Source organism: Eurytemora carolleeae, unplaced genomic scaffold (genome assembly GCF_000591075.1).
Source record: "Eurytemora carolleeae unplaced genomic scaffold, Eaff_2.0 scaffold253, whole genome shotgun sequence".
Lineage (NCBI taxonomy): Eukaryota > Metazoa > Arthropoda > Copepoda > Calanoida > Temoridae > Eurytemora > Eurytemora carolleeae.
The window spans coordinates 138,646-160,681 of NW_019396190.1; the positions used below are offsets into that span (position 1 = coordinate 138,646).

The 22,036-nt window shown below is 34.0% G+C and overlaps 1 protein-coding gene across 1 annotated transcript; it reads right to left on the reverse strand.

The window, feature by feature from the left end:
- Positions 1 to 1,674: 1,674 nt before the first annotated feature.
- LOC111697689 (bromodomain-containing protein DDB_G0280777) lies at positions 1,675 to 12,006 on the reverse strand. Its single transcript, XM_023467778.1, has 7 exons — positions 11,939 to 12,006; positions 9,254 to 9,437; positions 9,108 to 9,170; positions 8,703 to 8,803; positions 5,609 to 5,688; positions 4,546 to 4,629; positions 1,675 to 3,479 (listed from the first exon to the last, which is right to left on the reverse strand). Exons 1-7 carry the CDS (start codon positions 11,954 to 11,956, stop codon positions 2,477 to 2,479), a joined length of 1,533 nt encoding a protein of 510 aa, XP_023323546.1. The 5' UTR covers positions 11,957 to 12,006; the 3' UTR covers positions 1,675 to 2,476.
- Between the last annotated feature and the right edge of the window lie 10,030 nt (positions 12,007 to 22,036).

A 22,036-nucleotide genomic window follows, 5' to 3' on the forward strand; every position in this document is an offset into this window, starting at 1 on the left:
TGTTTGGTTGTTAAATGGCCTAAACAGTTTAAAAATTAGAATCAACGCTCTTTAGTTCTCTAGTTCTCTAGTTCTCTAGTTCTCAAGTTCTCTAGTTCTCTAGTTCTCTAGTTCTCTAGTTCTCTAGTTCTAGAGCTCTCTAGCTCTCTAGCTCTCTATTTCTCTAGTTCTCTAGTTATCTATTCTCTAGTTCTAAGTTCTAAGTTCTAAGTTCTCTTGTTCTCTAGTTCTCCAGCTCTCTAGTGTTTAATAGTAATGTTTAAGTTTTATATCTTTGCAATCTTATGTGGTAGACTTTTGTTATTATAAGCTGTGAATTCTGCCAGATTAATTAGGCTTCGTTTCAAAAACCAAAGGTTTTTCGGTTTCAAAGATAAAAGGATTTTAAAATTGAGTTTAAGTTGAGTTTCTTCAGTTGATCTTATTTTTTCATTATTTCCGGGTTCTCATTCAAGCATTCAAATACCTACAAATAATATTTTCAAAAATGGTTTTATTTTTCTTAAATGTACTGATTGCAGGGATTTTTTTCGAAAATTGTACTGATTGTACGGAATTTTTCGAAAATTGTACGGATTTTTTTAGAAATGTACGGATTTTTTCAAAAAATTGTACGGATTGTACGGATTTTTTTTTTCGAAAATTGTACGGATTGTACGGATTTCTTCTGAAAATTTACGGATTTTTTCAAAAAAGTTTTGGCCACCCTGTAGTGTATATACATAAATATATACTTCGCTCGTCTGTTTGTAAACTGATAAACGGTTGAACCGATCCGGCCTAAATTTTTCGGAAGACCTCACATGACTACAGAAAAGGTTTATGGAACATGATATTCGGTGGGGGGGATTCCTGGGAAATGGTTGCAATTTTGTTCTGAAAATACGAGGCCATTTGAAAAAGAAATGCGCCAATATTTGATTTAAAATGACCGACTTTCAGAGCAACAGTTAGAAGCTAAAATTATTTATAGGAAAGTAAACCTTGTAATGAATATTTGAGTAATGCAAAATTTTAAGTGATACTTAATTTATTTCAAATTCAATATGATTGCCATGATAAGATATATTATACATTAATATATAAGCTTACATTTATTTTTTTGCTTAATATATAAAAGTCGACTAGAAACATTAGGTTGCCTCGTAATAATAAGAATTTGTAAGTGCTAAGGACTAAGGACATATTACTTATAGAAAATCCATTTGTAACAGATTTATACATCATAATATTTCATCTATTACCCGAAGTCGAAACGTTTGAACTGTTAAACGTTAATCCCTTCTGAAAAAATAGTTTTTTTGTAATGAGCCAGATTATAATACACAGGGTGTCCACGAAACATGACGTTACCAAAACGACTTGGAGGTCGTCGTTAGGACAAGAGCCCGAATCTTCCCAACTAATTGGGCGTATTTAAGACGTCGCGTACTCTACAGTGTTTGTCCGCTAGATGTCTCCCGCTAGTTATTTTCGGGCGGACAGACTTACTCACGTCATGATTAACTCACGCAATTTCACCGTGTTTTATCCTTTTTATAGGTGTCAGCACCTGCGAACAAAACAACTTTTTAACCCCAGGGATAAATCGTAATCACAAATTTTTAACTATATTTAACCCAAACAGTCGAATTTAATCCGATTTTGATAAAAAAAAAAACTAAATAAAAAATATAGTATTTGTCGTTTTATTTTACGAAAACTAGATAATCTGATGCTGTTTCTTGAGAATTTAACATTTTTTCCAAGTCGTCAACCAAAAGTATCCCTGAAAATTTATTCCCAGTGTATTTCTATTTGTTTTCGTATATAGGGGTTGCGCCATGTTGCAGTTTATTGTAGGACATTAAATGTCATGGAAGATCGCATTTAGACAGTACACTGTTAAACAATTCCTTTGTATTTAAAACATGAGTAAGGGGAGACGTCATGTGTTTGAAAAAAGTACGGATGGCAAGATGCGGGCTCTGAGCCCGAATTTTCCCAAATTAATGGGCGTATTTATGACGTACGTTGTATGCCTCCGTACTCTAATGTGTTTGTCCACCATATTTCACCCCAAGGTGTCAGCACATAATTTGGTTTCGTCGAGAGGGGTCGTGTTTTACCGTGAATAAGAGAAGACGTCATATGTTTGCATAAAGTACTGATTGGAAAATTCGGACTTAGAGGAATTTTAGGTCATTGTTTCAAGAATCATAAATCTTAAAGTAGGTTGACGACTGAAAGTCACAAAATAAATTTAAAGATCAAAGACGAAAAAAAATAAGATTTCTATTTTTAAATGCATTCTTTCATTATGATAAATATGTCCTTTATCCCTCTTTTCAAAATCATGAACACACCCTTTAAGCAGTATTAATTCAAAATCCAGATTAAAAGAATAATAATTATCCCTGCTGGTTCAAGAGCTGGCTTAACTAATCTTCTTATCAAGTTATCCTTGCTGGCTCAGGAGCTGGTTTAACTGATCCTCTTATCCCTGCTGACGGAGGAGCTGGTTTAACTGATCCTCTGATATCTCCGGAGATCCTTGGTTTGGTTCCTCGCCAACAGGGAATGGTCCAACAGGCTGGGGAGTTCGGAACTGTTGTGTAGGTTGGGCTGCTTGCTGTTGTAAAGCTTGTTGTTGTTCTTGGAAGAACTGTTGCTGTTGTTGTTGGAGAATTTGGAACGACTGTTGCTGGAATTGTTGTTGGGTCTGGTCTTGTAACTGCTGTTGATCTCGGAACTGTTGTTGTGGTTGCTGAAACTGTTGTGGTTGCTGCAGGAACTGTTGTGGTTGCTGCTGAAACTGATGTGGTTGCTGAAACTGCTGTGGTTGCTGTAATTGTTGTGGTTGCTGCTGAAACTGTTGTTGCTGCTGGAGTAGATGAGCCGGAAGAGGATCAATCTCTCCATCTTGATCATCATCTCTAGAGAACCCTTCCAGAGCAATCTGTTCAGCAGTCAGCTGATTAATAGGAACTTCTGACAACTGTTGCTGAGGTTGGAACAGAGGAGCTGGTTCAGAGCTAAATTGAACTGCTTGTTGTTGCTGTAAAGATGTGAACTGTTGTTGTTGTTGGGGAACAAACTGTTGTTGTTGGGGTGAAAACTGTTGCTGTTGAGGAGCAAACTGTTGTTGGGGAGCAAACTGTTGTTGGGGAGCAAACTGCTGTTGTTGGGGCGAAAACTGGGTTGGTTGGGGTGAAAACTGCTGCTGTTGGGGAGCAAACTGTTGTTGTTGGGTAGCAAACTGTTGTTGTTGGGATGAAAACTGTTGCTGTTGGGGAGAAAACTGTTGTTGTTGGGTAGCAAACTGTTGTTGTTGGGATGAAAACTGTTGCTGTTGGGGAGCAAACTGTTGTTGTTGGGGAGCAAACTGCTGTTGTTGTTGGGAAGTAAACTGTTGGAAGTCCTGGTTAAAAGTTTTCTGATCAAATTGTTCAGCAAGAGGAGCTCGAGGGTTGAACTGTGCAGCATTGAAAACTGGACGCCTTAATTAAATTTAGTTATAGCAAAAAAATGACTAGCTCGGGAATCAAGCTTTGTCTAGAATTTTCCTTTAACAAATTGATACTCTAAACTTAAAATTTTAAACCATGGCTCCGAGTTCTATAGTAAAAATCTAATGCAAATCAGTCAAAAATAAAAGTTTTAATGGGACAGAGAAATAAACAGAGATTACTACTTTATAGAGGACACTATTACTTTGGTTTGAAGTTTTACAGTCTCTACAGTGATAACCAGAAAACTCTGAAATCTGAAGGAGACTTGTAGGATCAAGTTTAAAATTCAAAAAGTCCATTGAGCATTTATAGACATAGTAGTTGTGCGGTGTAAACTGCAGTCCCAATTCACTTAATTAGTGGTTTTATTAAAACTATTTGCTATGTAACATCAAATACTCTTAAGTATTGTTAAAATTTCGTTTTCCTATTCCATTGTTTTCTGGTATACAGTTTTGGACAGAAATTTTCCCTTTAAAGAGAAGTTTCAAGCCTGTTATAGAAAGATTTATAAACATCGTGCCAAAATAATAGTGTTTTTTATGAAATATTTGTGTTCTTGTCCCGATGCAACCGTTCAACGGTTATTTCTAGATAATCTAGATACTTTAAATTGAAAAGGTCAACCTAGAAATATCCTTTTTTTAGTAAATTTTGGGAACCAATTGAACTATACAATATATAAATGCTAATTGAACATTATAGAACTTCACTAACAAAATTTACCATAAAATTAAAATGAAAGATAAAATACACAATATTTACATTAAATCAAATATAAACTTGACGTCTTCCCTTTCCACAGTTTTATTGGGATCTCTGTAACCTAATTAGTGCCACAGTATTTTATTTTAAATTTTAAAATATAACGTGTAATGAGCGTTAAAAAATATATATTAAAAGCAACAGAATAAAATATAGTAGAGTACAGTTTTAATTCAAAAGTTATCTCGATTAATATCTTTTCATTGGAAATATAATAGTCAAACATTATTTTAATAGAAAAGACAGATTTTCATTTTTTTTTTGTTATTTTAAAGTTTTAAGTTTTTACCTTTGTCCCTGTTGATTAGCGAATGCTTGTCTTTGTATCGCTAATTTATTCTTCTCCTCCAGTTCTCTTTGCTCTTCAACAACCCTAAAAAAGTAGAACTAAGGGCAAGGCAGAGCCTAAAGAAGTTCCGTGCCCTTGCCGCGTCGAATTACAAGACAGAGAGAGAGTCTGTTCTAGCCGCGGCACTCGGCCCCTAGCATGTCTTAGCTGCGGCACTCGGCCCCCAAGTCTGTCATATCCGCAGCGCTCGGCCCTGACCTAACCCTAAAATATATACTAATCTCTCTCTTCTTGTAATACAACGCGGCAAGTGCACGTAACTTCCTTGGGCAACTGCTAGGCTATCAGGGCGACGAAAAAATAATTTATTGGAGATAACTTTTTGTAATTCTGAGCAAGTGAGCATCCAAAAAACTTTCCTGGGGTCATGTAAGGTCCCACCCAGACAAACATAGTAAATATATAGATAGATGCTGATTAGATACTATCATACTAGAGTCATTAGACTTAAAGGGACTGTAAAGGAAAAATGAAAGGGGGTATAGACTGAAAGCTAATCACTTTAGCTCTTGATCGCGACCCATGAAAAATATATGTGATGTTCCTGTCTTGATAAATTGATATAAAACATTGTCAAACTTATAAGAAAATTTATATATATAGAATTTTGTATGGAAATAGTAGGTTTGAACAGATCATATTCAGCAAATTTGCAACCAATCTGAAAACGTAGATATCCTAGAGAAACCTAATTGTAACTTAAGTTTTCTCCAATTATTATTCTATAATTTTCACTTTTATTTTTAATGGATATTGTTAATATTATTTATAAGTCTGTATTATGTCACCAGAACTCCCACCAATGGTAGTGCAATATAGTGGTCACATGTCTCTGTCTGTATCACAGGGGGGGTGGGGAGGGCTCAGCACCCTTTGGGGCCTGAAAACCCCCATGAAATCATTAGATTTCACTGGTCCATGGGGGCTTAGCCCCCATAGCCCCCCCCCCTGAATACGCCTCTGACGGAGACCATTGTAAGATAATGTTTCTAAAATATTATACCTGCGCTGATGTTGAATAACAGCTGCGTGTCGGGCGCGCTCTTGAGCAAAGGCCGGATCCTCTTGTACTTCAGATAGTTCCTTCAAACAAAAATAACAGTTGGAAAAGACGAATTGAAGGTCGTCTGAGATATTTGAAATAATTTGCGGCATTTGTTGGTAAAACTAATTTTAGAAATAAAATTCTAACGTTAAAATTTCAAAATACCCCCAGTTGTGGCTTTTCAAAAATGTAGTCTGCCTTTTATGTGCTTTCAATATCTCGGGTAATATTAACAGCACACAAAAAAGACAGACCACATTTTGGAAATGCCAGGACTAGGAAAATTTATTATCCTTTCAAGACTGATACAAGTGAAAGTAGGTTGACGACTGAATGTCGCAAATAAATTCAAAGTTCAAATATAACTTTCAAGCCGTCTTGCTACTGTCATGTTTTGTGGGACACCCTGAACATAAATAAAAACAACAGTTGATCATTAATTTATCAGAAGTTCAAAAGTTATTAGTGAAGAAATACTGCAATACTCCCATTGCAATATGCGCCATTGTAATTAAAGAAACTAAACACTAGTCTCAAATTATAGCTGTCTATTCCTTTTATCTTTGCAACCTGATGTCGCAGATCTTTTATGTTCAAACTATGAAGTTTGCGAGAATAAAAATTGTCTCAGTTTAAAATATCTAGTCAAAAACAAGTGAAGCAAAAAATTACACTTTGAGGGAAATGTTCTGAAATCGATCGATATACTGCTTGTTTATTTATATAATCTCCTGTTTAGATAAGAAACGTGTCTGGTGTATTGAAATATTGCATGTGCTGTCCAAGTAAGGAATTGTACTAAAATGGATTAACTGATTGTTGATCAGAATAAAAATATACAGTCTATACAAGGCTAACCAAAGAGTATCAGAGTTTAATTTTTACAAGGGTGTAATGCAAGGAAAGTTAATTGCGGTCTTGTATACTCTGCGTACATATTGAAACCAGTTCTCTTAGGGCGGAATTTGTAAACAAGAATAGATGCATCAGTGTTCGTTTAGTATCCGAGGAGGTTAAAAGCATTAAATTTGATAATTTTGATGATTCACATAATAGTTTCCTATGACCAGAATATTTCATTGATTTTTTTATGTGAAAGATGGATCCCATGTCATGATGTCTGGCTGTAACATCCTTCTTGTGTATATATTACCACCCAGAGACAGTACACTGCGGTACAAACGATGCGTACACTTCTGAAATAACTTTCCTTGCATTACATCCTTGAATTTTTATTTGTGCGTTTCCATCATGTCAAATCAATTCAATGAAAACTACTTCTCTGCAAACATTTAGTCTCCGACAAACCGATGTCAAACATATAAGTCCAGAATTATTTACCCGAAATCTTCACCATCGTCACATATAGTCGATTAAATGTTTCCTGGGTTATATTTATGTTGCTTTGATTCCCATCAAGCATTTTTCAAATTACAAGTTTACAAGTAAACAAAGCCAAGCTATTAATCAACAGCTTCTTTTTGTTTAAATGTTTAAACGTTTCTGCTGTCTGAAAGCTTGAAAGTGATCAAAATTTAAATAGAAAGAAGTCTTCATGTAGTAAATGCCGTACTCTTAAAACTTCGTTCCAAACTGTCCGATATCAAAGTCAAACAGGACACGATCCACCAGCTACAATCCCATGAACTATCAATGCCACTACCTTTGGGTGAGATCTCGTTAGCTATTGTTGTAATCGGACACTAGCTATTAATCAAGCTCTAAAAGCCACACAGGGACACACGTGTAGCTATCAAACAAGCTTATTATTTAGCTGTTAATGTCACACAGGGACACAAGCGTAGCTATCAAACAAGCTATTAATTAAGCTCTAAATGCCAAACAGGACAGGGACACAAGCATAGCTATCAAATAAACTTTTAATTGATCTGTACCAAATACTGAGGTACAATCTCAGTCCGTATGTTTCAACGAGGATGCAATTACTCGACACTGCAATGAAAGCAGAGTTTCTATAATTAAGGTATATATCTTCAGTTCAGATTAGAATTGGGTCCTTAACAGTGTAGTTACAAGTTATGCGCTGTTATATATATAATGTAGTTAAGCAATCACAATATGGATATGACAAAGTTATATATATCTATGAACATTGAATGGGCTAATCACAATACATTATTTACGTATTTACTAACGGGCACATATAGTTATATGGACAATACACAATGCAATTTATATATGCATGTTCAAACTGAATTTATTACATTCATTGTATTGATATATACAACAACAACTTTACCTGTTCCCCTGGTAGGACCCTTTCCTTTGGAGTACCTGTTCCCTTGGTGGCATAACCTCTTCATTACCTTTTCTCCTGGTAACATTACCCTTCTATCTGAAATACCTATTCTCATTGTAACATTACCTTTACCTCTGGAGTACCTGTTCTCCTGGTAACACTGCCCTTTCCTCTGAAGTACCTGCTCTCCTGGTAACATTATCCTTATCACTGTGGTACCTGTTCCCCTGGAAACATTACCCTTTTTCTCTGGAGTACCTGTTCTTCTGGTAACATTATCAATTACTTTGGTGTACCTATTCTCCTGGCAACAGTATCCCTACCTATGGAGTACCTGTTCTCCTGGTAAAATTACCCTTATCACTGGGATACCTGTTCTCCTGGTAACATTACCCTTACCTCTGGAGTACCTGTTCTCCTGGTAACACTGCCCTTTCCTCTGAAGTACCTGCTCTCCTGGTAACATTATCCTTATCACTGTGGTACCTGTTCCCCTGGAAACATTACCCTTTTTCTCTGGAGTACCTGTTCTTCTTGGTAACATTATCAATTACTTTGGTGTGCCTATTCTCCTGGCAACATTATTCCTACCTATGGAGTACCTGTTCTCCTGGTAAAATTACCCTTACCACTGTGGTACCTGTTCTCCTGGTAACATTTCCCTTACCTCTGGAGTACCTGTTCTCCTGGTAACATTACCCTTACCTCTGGAGAACATGTTCTCCTGGTAATATTATAATTTCCTGTGAAATACCTGTTCTCCTGGTAACATTATCATTTCCTCTAGAGTACCTGTTCTGCTGGACTGTTGTTTGTTGTGAAGCCAGTAATGTTGTTGGAGGAATACTCAACAACAACAATCTTCCCACTTTCATCCAAAAATCCATATTTTCCTAGAATTATAAATATGTAACCAATGTTAGGTTTTTATTTTTCTCTTTCAAAAATCAACAGTTTATTGAAAGAAGATGGTTGTAAAAACATAACGTCTTGATAATTGATATTCTTCCAGAACATCAGAAGACGGTTAACTGATCTCGAATGCTTTAATGAATGTTGTTAGATCAACTCACTCTCATCTAGAGATCAATTATAGGCTTTGATAAATAACAGATTAAGTTGTGGTGGGAGATTAATCCCTCCAGAATATTTTATTCAAAAGTTCCCTTTTCATACCTTTTTAAATTGTAAACTCACCCTCTACATTCCCTTCTGTATCTCTAGTCTCCATCTTAAATGTTCCATCTGCTGCTTCAAAACCTGGAAATCATTATGTTTCAAAATAGGACATCTATTAGCAATGCATTGACCATAGATTGGAAGTAAATATATCTAAAGCTAACCTACGGTATAGCTGCCATCTTCATTAATATCATTGATCTGATTGATGATAACTACAGCAGCTTCTGTAGTGGTAGAATCTGCAGTTTCAGACTCAGTCACCGCTTCAATCAAATCAGCTGATTCCCCCACCTCCTGACCACGCGAAGCTGAGGAACAGCTGCCAACAAGCAACACAAAACATGCCTAGAGAGATCAGGAAATCATCAAATATTAGGCATTCTAAAAATGATTAGGAAAGGGGTGCATGCGCAACAGTAGTTATATCCATTAGACTCTGATCCAATCAGAGTTCACTTACATGCTTGGTGAATACTCAGCACCAATAGAATTGCAAAGGCGGTGAGATCTATCTATCTATTTGTCCATTCAAATGTCATAATTCAATTAATAAGAGATCCATATTTAAATTAGTGGCAATGGCTAAACGGAATTCTTTACTTATATCCTTATATCAAAAATAAGGTGGCGCGCAAGGGTCTAAACGGGGAGACCGGCAGGGTAGCATATTTAAACATAGAGTGCAGTTTTATAGAGAACACTTTTAGGATTCATTTGATAACAATAAGACGTCTTTATGGTGGGTTATTTCTAAGTGAGAGATAAGAATCATTTGTCAAATTTCACCAGAGGAGATTGTCCGCAGAAGAAAGGTTTTTACACAATTATTTAATAACTCGGACAAAAAATATAACAACGTCTCATTGTTATCAAATAAATCCGAAATTTTTGCTCCATAATACAGTCTCTGTAAAAATATGTCACTTAGCCGATCTCTTTCTGTAAAGCTTAAACATTTTCTTTAAAAAAGCTTAAAACCCCATAAGAAGGCTTGCATAGGTCCAGGACAATGGTAGGCGAGTATATATCATTACAATAAAGAGGACTTTCGATTTAAATCTTAATTTATATCAAGCTGTTAAACAGCATGGATACAAATAAACATAGTCAAAAGAAGCTGTCAATTAAAAAATCTTTTCTTTCTTATTACTTGTAAACAATTGTAATTCGGAAACAGAACTTAAAGAAAAAGTCGTTTTGAATGTATTGATATAATCGCCCATCACTGTATCAAAATGTTTAAAACCACTAAATTAACAAGAAAAACAAATAAATACATAACTTATTTTTTAGGGCGGTAAACTATTTTTAGGGCAGATTAGACTATGGGTAATATGTTTACTTTTAACACAATTATTTGGGTAGGTCGGCGTAGCATTCAACAGTATTTTGGGTTTTAATTCTTGTTGCATCTTTTAGCATAGCTGGTTCTGAGTAAGGTTAGGTTGAATATAAACTTACAGTGGACTTCATAAAACTGTGATGAAAAGAAATCTTAAATAGTCCAATGTACAGGGTGTCCCAATAAACATGGGAATTCAGTGACGAATTCGATATCGTCTTTTTAAATAATTCTTTGATTTAGTGGAGTGATACCTACAGAGAAAGCTGTAATCTGTAAGAGTTTCGTCTGCTATTTTCACATTTTGTTTGTTTATGTTTTGACTGCATACGGTTGTACTTAGTAAAACAAGAAAATTGCAGTATACAAACTTGTCCGTCTTCACTGTTCAGCTTGCGGAGACATTAGAGACACATCTTTATAACAGTCTTCTACCCTTTTCATAAAAAAAACTCTAGCAGACAAAATAATGTAATGGCTTTTGAAATTAGGTATTACAATAATAATTTATAACAAAGACGATATCGAATTTGTCACTAAATTCCCATGTTTTTTGGGAAACATTGTACACAGCAATTGTGCAGTGTATCAGACCCACTCCACTTCAAGAACTAATTTTAAAGCTGTTTGTTTGAATTAAAGTGATAACCAGAAAACTGTAGAATAGGAAGACGACATTAAAGCAATAGCGATGTTAATTTGACGTTGTTACAATTTATGAGCTTTCTTAGCTCCTGTTTAAGCTTCACAATTGCTGTGTCTCATGTTCAATGGACTAGTTAAAGTTATTACTCGAGTCTAAAAACTTGAGTTTTCTGGTTATCACTGTAGTGAATAAACATAAGATTGCTGAAATGTCGTCTTCCTATTCCACAGTTGTATTGGTCTCACATCAATTTGTTTTCTTTTCGACATTAACTTTACAAGGTAATGTTTACTCATAGGATTTATTGGACATCAGGATACAAAAAGTGTACTGCAATTTTTGGAATACATAAACTCACAACATTCAGATTAAGCTGAACTGAATTTATAAAAATATCGATTTCTCCCATAATTTGCAGTACGCATATTTTGATATATAAGGATTCTTGGATCAATTTCCCTAATTAAAATTCCAATTACGATTTTGCTTCTTTATCAATTATTGCTATTATGAAAACCTAAGAATTAATTATTATAAAAGTCAAAGATTATAAAACGAAGGAAACAGTTAATAAATCATCTTGTCATTTATAAAACTGAATAAAAGAATAAATCGATAAAAAAAAAAGAAATGTTTTGATACCTTTAAATTTGACTTAGTTCACGTTTAAAATATGTTTCAATTTTTATTTTTGACTTGTCATAAATGATAAAGGGTGGTCACCAGAAAACTATACACCATTTGAAAGTAGATAAACTATTAGCATCCTTCAGTTCACTTTTAAAAATCTATTTCAATTTAAAGGTTGGTCACTAAAAAAAATCTTAAGATAGATAAATAGATATAGAGCTTTCTTACAAGATTGTATCCTCTCATGTCCTGCCTTTGTAAAGATCTGAGCGTAGCATAAAGCACTATCGTAGTTTTATATACTCCTCCTACAGGACAGGGGACTATTTCGGAGATTTCAACTAGAGGGACTAATTTAAGCAGGGGGGGGGGAAGGGAGCTATCTGCAAAAAAGAGCTTTAAGAATTTTCAGATTCTATCTTTTTCAGCAAATTCTAAGTGTTTCAAACTATAAAAGTTACTTATTAGTTTTTTTTCTGAGGAAAAACATAAAATAAATGAAAAAAGCCAATTATTTTTTTTATAGGAACTTTAGTAAGAATGAAACCCTGTACGCTGTGTCTGCACTCTGCAGGGCTCCTCCCATCTTTTGTGTAATTCTCGGGTATACAGGTTGTCCCAAATAAACATGACCTACAAACCAAAACATAAAAATACTAAAGGCTCTATATAGGTATATGTATATAAGTTTTAAGGTTTTTATTTAACGTATTTTTACGTATTTTTTCGGCTTTTTCTTTATTAAAAAATTGTATTTTTTTAGAGTTTAAAAGTTTGTTGAATTAGTTGTATGGAAATGAAGGAACAATGTGCATGCACAACTATAGTCATCAACTTCTTAACATTTTGGTTTCAAAACTTGAAAATGCCTTAGAATTACGTATTTTTACGTTTAGGTAAAACCTATGAATTCCAAAAATTAAGAAATGTTATGATTTTTTCAAATCTAAATCTACGTATGGGAAAACCCTAAAAATTCCAGATTCATTGAATTTTTTGCTTTTTTACAAAGGCATTTTTACCCATGTCATATACAGATATAAAATACGTATTTTTACCAAAATATCATACGTATGGAAAATACATATCTTTACGTATGCCAAAACTGAAAATACGTACAAATACGAATGTCATACGCATTGTCAACATTTCTGCAAAGTAAACAGTTAAAAGGAACCAATTGTAATAGGTTCGTAGGCGTGTATTTCTTACTTAACAAAGTAAAACAATATGCACAATCCCCCTGCAAGAGTAGTGCAAACCCTGGCAATTGCCACTGGTTTTTAGAAGACGACATTCATGTTATAACCTTAATCTTTTAAATTGTAGTATGCATTTATTCAACCTAAAAATGATAAAGTATGATTTAGACGATGTGTAACGGTAAACCATGTACAAGTGAACTCTTATTTATATATTCCATAAAATTGTTCCTTGTTGAAAATCTGCACTTCAAATATATCCACAAGTTATTCATTTTGGTGGTTAGTCACTTGAACTAATGTCATCGGAACTATCGATATGTTCACTTCTGTTCATATTGACATGTTTTGATTGCATTTTTTGTTTTATTTTAAGATTATAATGTTTTACTATTTTAATTAAAAAAATTATGTCAGAATTTTATGCAAATATGCAGTGCCGATTAGGATGTGCACAATTCTTGCATGGTGACGATCAAAACATTAACCAATTCACTATACTAAATAAAATAAAAAAGATCTACAAGACGGTTTTACAATCGTTCCTAAATTTCCATGTTTATTGGGACACCCTGTATATAAGAGTCTTGAACTTGAATCACGTATTTACAATTTTATTCCACCGCAAAACTGTTTTTTTTTTCAAAGGGGTAAATCAGGGAATAAAGAATTTGGGAACTATACTGAAAACTAATCTATTGTAAAGACTCTCTGAAATATTCACCATGTCAATACATCTGAACAAAATTAATAGTTTTACCCTGAGAACGCTGTAGACGGGGGAGGAAGGCCCCCCCCCCCTCCCACAGTTAACGACAACCCTTCGTTAACGATCGTTAACGACGACCTTCGTTAACGATCGTTAACGACGACCCCTTCGTTAACGATCGTTAACTATGAGAGAAAACCGACCTTAAGGGCATTATTATTATTGAGTAGTTTTTAAGAAAATAACAAGGAGTTTTAACTCCCCCACAACTGTTAAACTTCATGTAAGACGACATTCAATAAAGTTGCATGTAATTTTTTTCCAAAAACGACCGTTTTGATAAAGTTCGTCGTTTCGTTAACGATCGTTAACGACAACCCTTCGTTAACGATCGTTAACGACGACCCTTCTTTAACGATCGTTAACGACGACCCTTCTTTAACGATCGTTAACATTATTATCAATAAAAATTTTTAAAAACAATCGTATAAAAAACGGTCGCAAATCGTTTTAATAAAAACGATCGTTTTCAAAAACGATCACTATTCGTTTTCTAAAAGTTCAAAACGAGCGGGTCGTTTTTAAAAACGATCGTTTTTTCCGAAACGAAACGATCGTTTTTGAAAACGAAACAAAAAACGATCGTTTAACGATCGTTTACAAAAACGATTAACAACCCTAGGTATACATGCAGGTATTATGTTAAATCAAAATAAAAACATCACAGGGTTATAAAAAAGGAAAAATAAATTTTGAAAAAAATTTTGATATTGGCAAAAAAATTAAGACAATAAAAACAAAACAAAACAAAGGAAAAAAACAAAACAAATAAAATAACCAAACATTCATCTAAAAGCAAACAATAAAAAAGGCAATTATAATTTTACATTTTTCTGTTTATTCCACAGATTTTAGATTTAAACTTGTGGATGAACCAAGATTCTCTAACTATTCTGTAGGTTCTAGACTTATCCCTACACTTATCCGATATAGTAGCCTCCAGGTCCGACATAATATGTCCTGGCAGGTTGAAGTGTGCTACAACAGGTTTACTCTGGTCTTCTTTTCTGATATCAGACAAATGTGTTTTTTTAGTCCAGCCTTAAAATTTTCGACCAGTTTCACCAATTTAATGCTGTTTGCAGTTATCTTTTTTGCATGCAATGTAGTGTATACAATATTTTCAGAGTTACAATCTACTTTGCATCTACTTTGTTGCTCAGCTTTCAACAATACAGTGTTCAGAACTACAGGGACATCAACAACAGTTTGCTTTTCTACAATTCTTCATTCCTACAATCTTTCAACAATTAAGTGTTCAGAACTACAGGAACAAAAACTCAGTTTGCTTTTCTAAATTTCTTCAATCCTACAATCTTTCTACGATCTCGAGTAGATTCAGGTAGCTTGGTTTTCACGAGCAGATTCCGTAATTAGAGCTATTCCTTGCCTGTTTAAATGCAATCATAGGAGGTGAAGGGAAGACATCCTTCATATGAGAATCCTTATTCATGACCTTCCATGCCTTATTTAGAATATTGGATACAGAAGGTAGGGCTGGATGAAAAGTTGTGACAAAAACCACCCTATCCGTTTTTTCTGCCACTACTTTTTTTAATACTTCTGCCCTTGGAATCAACAGAGCTCGGGCAATAGCAGAGTCAATAATAGAAGGAAGATCTTTGAGTTCCTCTAACCTGAGCTGGGAACTTTAGAATGGTGGATATCGGGATTAATGCTTGATCCACTCTTTTTCTTAATCTCCAGATTAAATATTGCTTGCTGTCCTCATGAATTTAATCTTCAGATTAAATAACAAATCGGGATTAAGGATATCACATTCTAAAGTTTTCAGCTCTGGATAGTAGATATAAGTGTGGAACGATCAGAACAAATTCTAACTAATCTATAACGCAAGCTATAGGGGATGTTTGTAGTTATGTGTGAAGGGTGGCAGGATGAAGGGAGTAGATATTGGCATCTATCTGTTGGTTTTAGATCAGGCATTGTCATCTTTACATGGAGGGTTCCTTTAAAATAACGCTTAAAGTCCCTTTCAGGGTTAATATATAAAACAACATCAGATTGAATTGTTAAGTAACTAGTTTGAACATTTCTTAAACCACGCCCTTTTCAGGCCTGCACTCTGTCTCATCATACTCATGCATAAAAAATATTTTTATTTCAAGCAGGGGTGCCCCAAACAAATGGTTTTTTTCCTCATAAATTTCTCCAAGAACCCAATCCCAATCGATATATCTTTTAACTGATCTTGGGGGTAAGGGGGTGGGGGCCGGGGGGACAGGTGTCAAAAATGGGGTTTAGCCCTGAAGAAAAGTTACCCCGTCAAAATCACAAAATATGTTAGATAATGTCTATAGGTCTCCAAGAGCCAAAAAATGTAAATCCGAACTCCGACACTTCACTGATTTTTAAGGATTTTCGGAGATTTTCTATTCCTTCATTTTTGTTACTGTTGACAGATAAAGGAAACTATGATTTAGAATCCAGAGAAGTAGGTGTGCACTGTGCAGACCTGTCTCTGCCTTTCGATTTTTTTTATGGACTTTTGTGGCGTGCCAATTGCCAAATAAAAATAATAAAATATTTCTTTATATAATGCAACACAAAATAGTTTTAGAGACAAAATTTCGGTATTAATTTCAAATATTAATTAGATTAAATTGGCTTTCAATTTTGATTTTCTAAATATCACTAATTTCTAAAATTGTCAGTATAACTGTCATTTAAAAAGAGAAAATTTATTTTTATAATTTTTTAGTTCTCTGCTAGCTGTATGATTTAAGCAAAACTTCACAACTCTGAAAACTTCGTTATTTTGATAAAATTTTTGGACTTGATGTGTTTGTTTGTACATTCCAGAAAACATTAAATATTTAACTGTTTAAGTATGAATTATATATCATCAGAGAAAGCAAGAATGCTAAGTTCAGAGCTTGGTTTTTGAGGTTCAGAGGTCATTTTGTAAATTCTGCGGGTTAGAGAGCATCTTGCAGGTAGGCCACACCCCAGATTAAGCAGAGTGAGCAGCATTCGGTTTCTTCTATTTTAAATCAAAAACCTTAAAAATCACCATTGTCCTTATAGAGTGTTGGTTGCAATTAGAGCTGGACAACATTTTGTTAATGAAGGCAATGATTTGAAAATTAATGGAAGAGTCTGTTAATGAACATATAACAAAAACCGTTAAAAAACGAAAATAGCTGTTCTTGAGAAAAATTTACTGTGTATAAAAAAGAAGAGTGGATTTGTTACTAAATAACCGCGACTTTTGTAATTTTTTCTTCTTAAAATTGCATAAAACTTGCGCCTTTTGATGTTTTTTTTTATGTTGTCTTCAATCCAGCTGTTGAAATATTATCGTTAATGGCTCGTTAACGGCTGGCACCACTAAATGCTGTTATTGGGAATATCTTTAGTTAGTTGAGTTCGTTAACAAACTGTAACTTTTAAAAAAACCGAAAATAACAATTGGAATATTCTGTTCTCAGCTAAAAAACGTTTTAAAATAACCGTAACAAACACTTGAAAAAGTCTGAAAGTGCTCAGCATTAGGCCTAACAAACCCTCCATTAAAAACCAGTCTCAAAAAATATTTTAAAATTTATATTTATTAACCTCACTGGATTCAAATTTTTAGAACAAAAACATATGTTATATTTACATTGAAACTGATTATAGCGTTTTTTAAATGAAAAACCATATTTATTTATATAGTTTGTTTGATATAGAACCATAGATTAATTAACAATAAGAGACAGGACAAAAATGTCGTCTTTTCTAGATTTAAGGGTTTTTCGTTCACAATAACCCCGAGACAGAAGCCAGAAGGAGTTAAGTGCATACTGCGTTGAATGACAACACAAAGAGAAAGTATGCGCGTAACACCTTTGGGCTTCTGTCCCAGAATTATTGTGAACAAAACCCCATAAATCTTGAAAAGATGACATCTGCTGTCTTATCTGCTATGCTTCGAACTATTTGCGCTTTTTTACTTTATTAAAGATAAGATATCCACAACAAAACAAATTATGTTCATATTTTTCTCGGACAAAATTCTTCCTTTGTAATCAACTATTACACGTACAGTAATGTCCCACAGAGATGAAATGCTCGTATCGAGGAGGGGGGTGGGGGCAGAGACCCCCCTTTTTCCCAGAAGGGGGGGAGGTGTCGTAGGGGCACACTATCTGAGACAAAAGTAAAAATCCGGTCAGATACAACTAGCTCTCTATAATACTGAAACTCTATCAATCCAGGTAAGACGCTATATTGTATTCTTTAGTATGTATTGCTCAGATACTACTAGCTCTCTGTATTCTTTTGTATCTCTTTTACAAGATACCTTTCAAAAATGTCTCGAAGATATATTACTCTTAACACCGTAATCAAAGCGTAATATTATTCCAACTAATGTATATTTTGAGTTCTATGATACAGGTTAAGTTAATGAATTTAATTACAAGTTTTACGTTGTTATCTACAATCGTAGTTAGATTAATCGCAATACAGAGTTTACATAGTTATTCACAAGCGTAGTTAGGTTTACAGACAATGTACAACGTAATTATATATCTAGTTAATTGTGTTCAGGTTTGTAAATATGGGGTTTTCTACGATATTCATCACATGACAAAACTCCTTGAAATTCATTTGAGAATGTGGTGAGCTACAAAAAGAAAATGTATGCATGCAGACTTTAAATAAATAAAACCAGCTTAAAGGGACTGTAAAGGAAAAATGAAAGGGGGTATAGGCTGAAAGCTAATCACTTTAGCTCTTGATCACGACCCATAAAAGTTTTATCTGATGTTCCTGTCTCGAGAAATTGATTTAAACTGTGTTAAAATTATACGAAAATTCATATATGTAAAATATAGAAAATCTTAAACTTAAATCACGTGACCAGAACTATCACCAATGGCAGAGCAGTATACTGGTCATGTGTCTCCGCCTGTCTCACGTGACCACTTTGCTGCACTGCAATTGGTGGAATTTCTGGTCAAGCAATACGGACGTATAAATAAAATTATGAATTAAATCTATAAAAATAGAAATAAAAAATATAAAATTAGAATTGGAGTAAACCTAAGTTACAATTAGCTTTCTCTGGGATATCATCGTTTTCAGATTGGTTGCATATTTACTAAATTTGATCTTTTTAAACCCACTACTTTTATAAAAAATTGTATATATATTAATTTTCGTATAAATTTGACAAAGTTGTAAATCAATTTCTCAAGATAGGAACACCAGATATAACTTTCATGGGTCGCGATCAAGAGCTAAAGTGATTAGCTTTCAGCCTATACCCCCTTTCATTTTTCCTTTACAGTCCCTTTAAGGACCAGGATGGGGGGGGGGAGGGACGCAGAGTTTTTTTTACTTAATCTTGACCCATTGCCTCCCCCCACATGCCGGTCTAAAATTGTGAAAAGCTTTTTAATTTTAATGCAAGTTGTACAATGTATATACTACGTACGTAAAAATAATCGAGTCCTGTTATTTCCAAAATGTGGTCTGTCTTTTTTTGTGCTGTAAATATTAACGGAGATGAAGAATTTTGTTTAGTCTTCGACAATTTCGGCTTTATTTAACAAATTAAATTCCGGATGAAATTCTTAATATTTTCGTTAATATTGAAAGCACAAAAAAAGGGTCCACATTTTTGAAATACCAGGACTAGGTGAATTTTGTGATTATTGTCTCTATAGAATTTTACTTCTAAAATTAGGTTTATGAGAGATTAAATACGACATTTCAGTCGTCTTCTTAATTTAAAACACTGTGGTAAAGCCTGATATGAGAACTTCTGGAATTATGAACAACTGCTCCCAGGATTAATAATATTTTTAGTTCGTATTTTGCTCTTGATATGATATCCATGGAGATGAAAGAGCTCCTGTTACCGCCTCGTCTGCAGTAAAAAAAAACATTTAGTACTCTCATACCGCTTGTACCCTACAATACAACCAAAGGCGAATTATGTGGGAATAGGGTGGGAAATGTGTATGAGAGGAATAAAGAGTTTAATAAAATTATTTATATTTTGACAAAGGAATTTATTCCTGGCAAAAAATTGTATTGTAAATCTTGTCCTCTTTGTAACTTGTTGTTGTATACAGACTTCAATTTGATTTTAGAAAATGGGTCCTCAAGGCGAGGACCCAGGATAAAGATAAAGAAGTTTACTAATTTCTAAAAATGACAAATTTGACCGAGATGAGTGTAGTGGAAACATTGCTAGAAGACGAGCTAACTTTTACATCAAGATTAGTTATATTTTTAGGTAACCGTGCACAAAAAGTTCTCAGAAAAGTTTTCAGAAATAAAGTCCTAATTATTTTGGCACTAAAGCGTCATGCGGAAAAAAGTCCTTGAAATAAAATGTCCTTGGAAATAAAGTGCTACCATTTTGAAAAATTAATTTTCTGGGACATTTTTCTGGTTCCAGTCTGATTTTTCTGGTTCTTGTCTGATTTTTCTGGTTCCAGTCTGATTTTATACAAAAATGTCCCCGGAAATCGGAATCAAAGTTTTTTTATAGTAGAAAATTCTTGCGAACAAAGAAAAAGGGCCTTGTTGTTAAAAACACTCCTGGCAACATTTAGTATGCAGATGCATAGAAAAACAGTTTTTTTATGAAAACGTCTCAGACGTGACCTTATTTTCAGAGGAATGAGAATTTTTTTATTGATCTTTTTTTCTTCGGATATATTTCTTTAGGAATTTAATTTCTGCGATCTTATTTCCTGAGACTTGAATAGCAGCCACCATATTATTTCAGAAAAAAGTCCCAGGAATCTAAAACTCAGGACTTTATTTCCATTGACATTTTGTCCGAGGACTTTAGCAAAGTTTTTATTCCCGTTTTTTTCAGAAACTTTTTTCCTGCGACTTTCTTATATAGATTCTATTTTTAGCATTTTCTTGTATGCTTGTTTTCTCCAACCTTCCAGCTGGAATGGTTAGGCTCTATATTGAATCCATCCCTGACATGAAGGAAATTAGTTTCTAAACTAACACTTGACCCACTTCTAGCACATGAATGTTAGAAATAGGCCAAATCTGCAACGTTATCTTTTCCCAGCGTATATATCTTTAAATGGTGCTAGTACAAACGCCGGACCCACAAACGACGGATGGAGCAAAGATCAGACAGTAAAAACGTCAGACTTACAAACCTCGGACTGGTACAAACGTCGCACTGGTACAAACGTCGGACTGGTACAAACGTCGCACTGGTACAAACGTCGGGCTGGTACAAACGTAGCACTGGTACAAACGTCGGATCCACATACGTCGGATGGAGCAAAGTTCGGGACAGTTAAAGCGTCGGACTTAAAAACGTCGGACTTGCACAAACGTCGGACTGGTACAAACGTCGCACTGGTACAAACGTCGGACCGAGACAAACAACGGACAAGTGCAACTGTCGAACCAGTACAAACGTCGGATGGGTACATTTATGAGGAAAATCTTCAGACTTTGGTTGAGTTTGAAAAAGGACCATTGTTATAAGAAATAAATTAAGTATCATTCCTTTATTATGATAAAAATCAAAGTTAACAAAAAAAGTTTTTGTTTAATAACTATCAATTTGATTATTTGATACTATTTATGCAATAACTTACTATTGAAATGTAATTGCAGTTATTAAATGGTACTCTTCAAATCCATACCGAGTTAAACAAAATTACATCATATATTTATAAAAAATGGCTAAACTATACATTGAAACAAAAATTTTCATCTTAAATCTAATAGTAAGATGAGAGAATATGTTATTGATGATACTTGATTTCATTTTCGAACATAACTATTTTGAAACAATTACCGCATTTCAGACCATGCAGCGTGTTTGTAAATTATACTGGTTTTAAGACAATTACTCGAATTAAAATTAATGTCAATTTTCAAGCATTTACAAACTAACGTTAATAAATGAGATTTTTAAATTTAGACACAATAAAAATGAAAACAAACTGTTCTTTTATAATTTAAGCATCATTATAGCTAATACAATATATCATGCGGGAAATTAAATCTACTAATTATTCTCTTATTTAACAATAAAATGGGGAAACTAAGATTTTGGAAATAATTTAGCAGTCAGTTTAGTCTTCATAAGATAATTTTTACTTTTACTGATTTATTTTGTAAATTTTGAAAGTGAGCTTCGTTCAGAAAAGTGGATTATTTTCAAAAACGGGAAAGTGAGTTTTGTCTCGAAAACGCGACAAATGCAGGATATGTTCCAAAATGGAAAAATGTCTTAGAAACGGTCAAGGGTTTGAATATAAAAGAACTCCTATTTTAATATTGATTTAAGAAAATAGTTTTAAATTGAGATTTTTTTGTCGATTGTCATGCTCATAATAAAATGACGATTAT

What these genes read in the sequence shown, in the direction of transcription:
- LOC111697689 (XM_023467778.1), bottom strand. An exon ending in ACAACAGTCCAGCAGAACAG is followed by an intron (nt 5,689 to 8,702) that starts GTACTCTAGAGG and finishes TTTTGTTTGAAG; the next exon opens with GAACTATCTGAAGTACAAGA. An exon ending in GTTATTCAACATCAGCGCAG is followed by an intron (nt 4,630 to 5,608) that starts GTATAATATTTT and finishes CTACTTTTTTAG; the next exon opens with GGTTGTTGAAGAGCAAAGAG.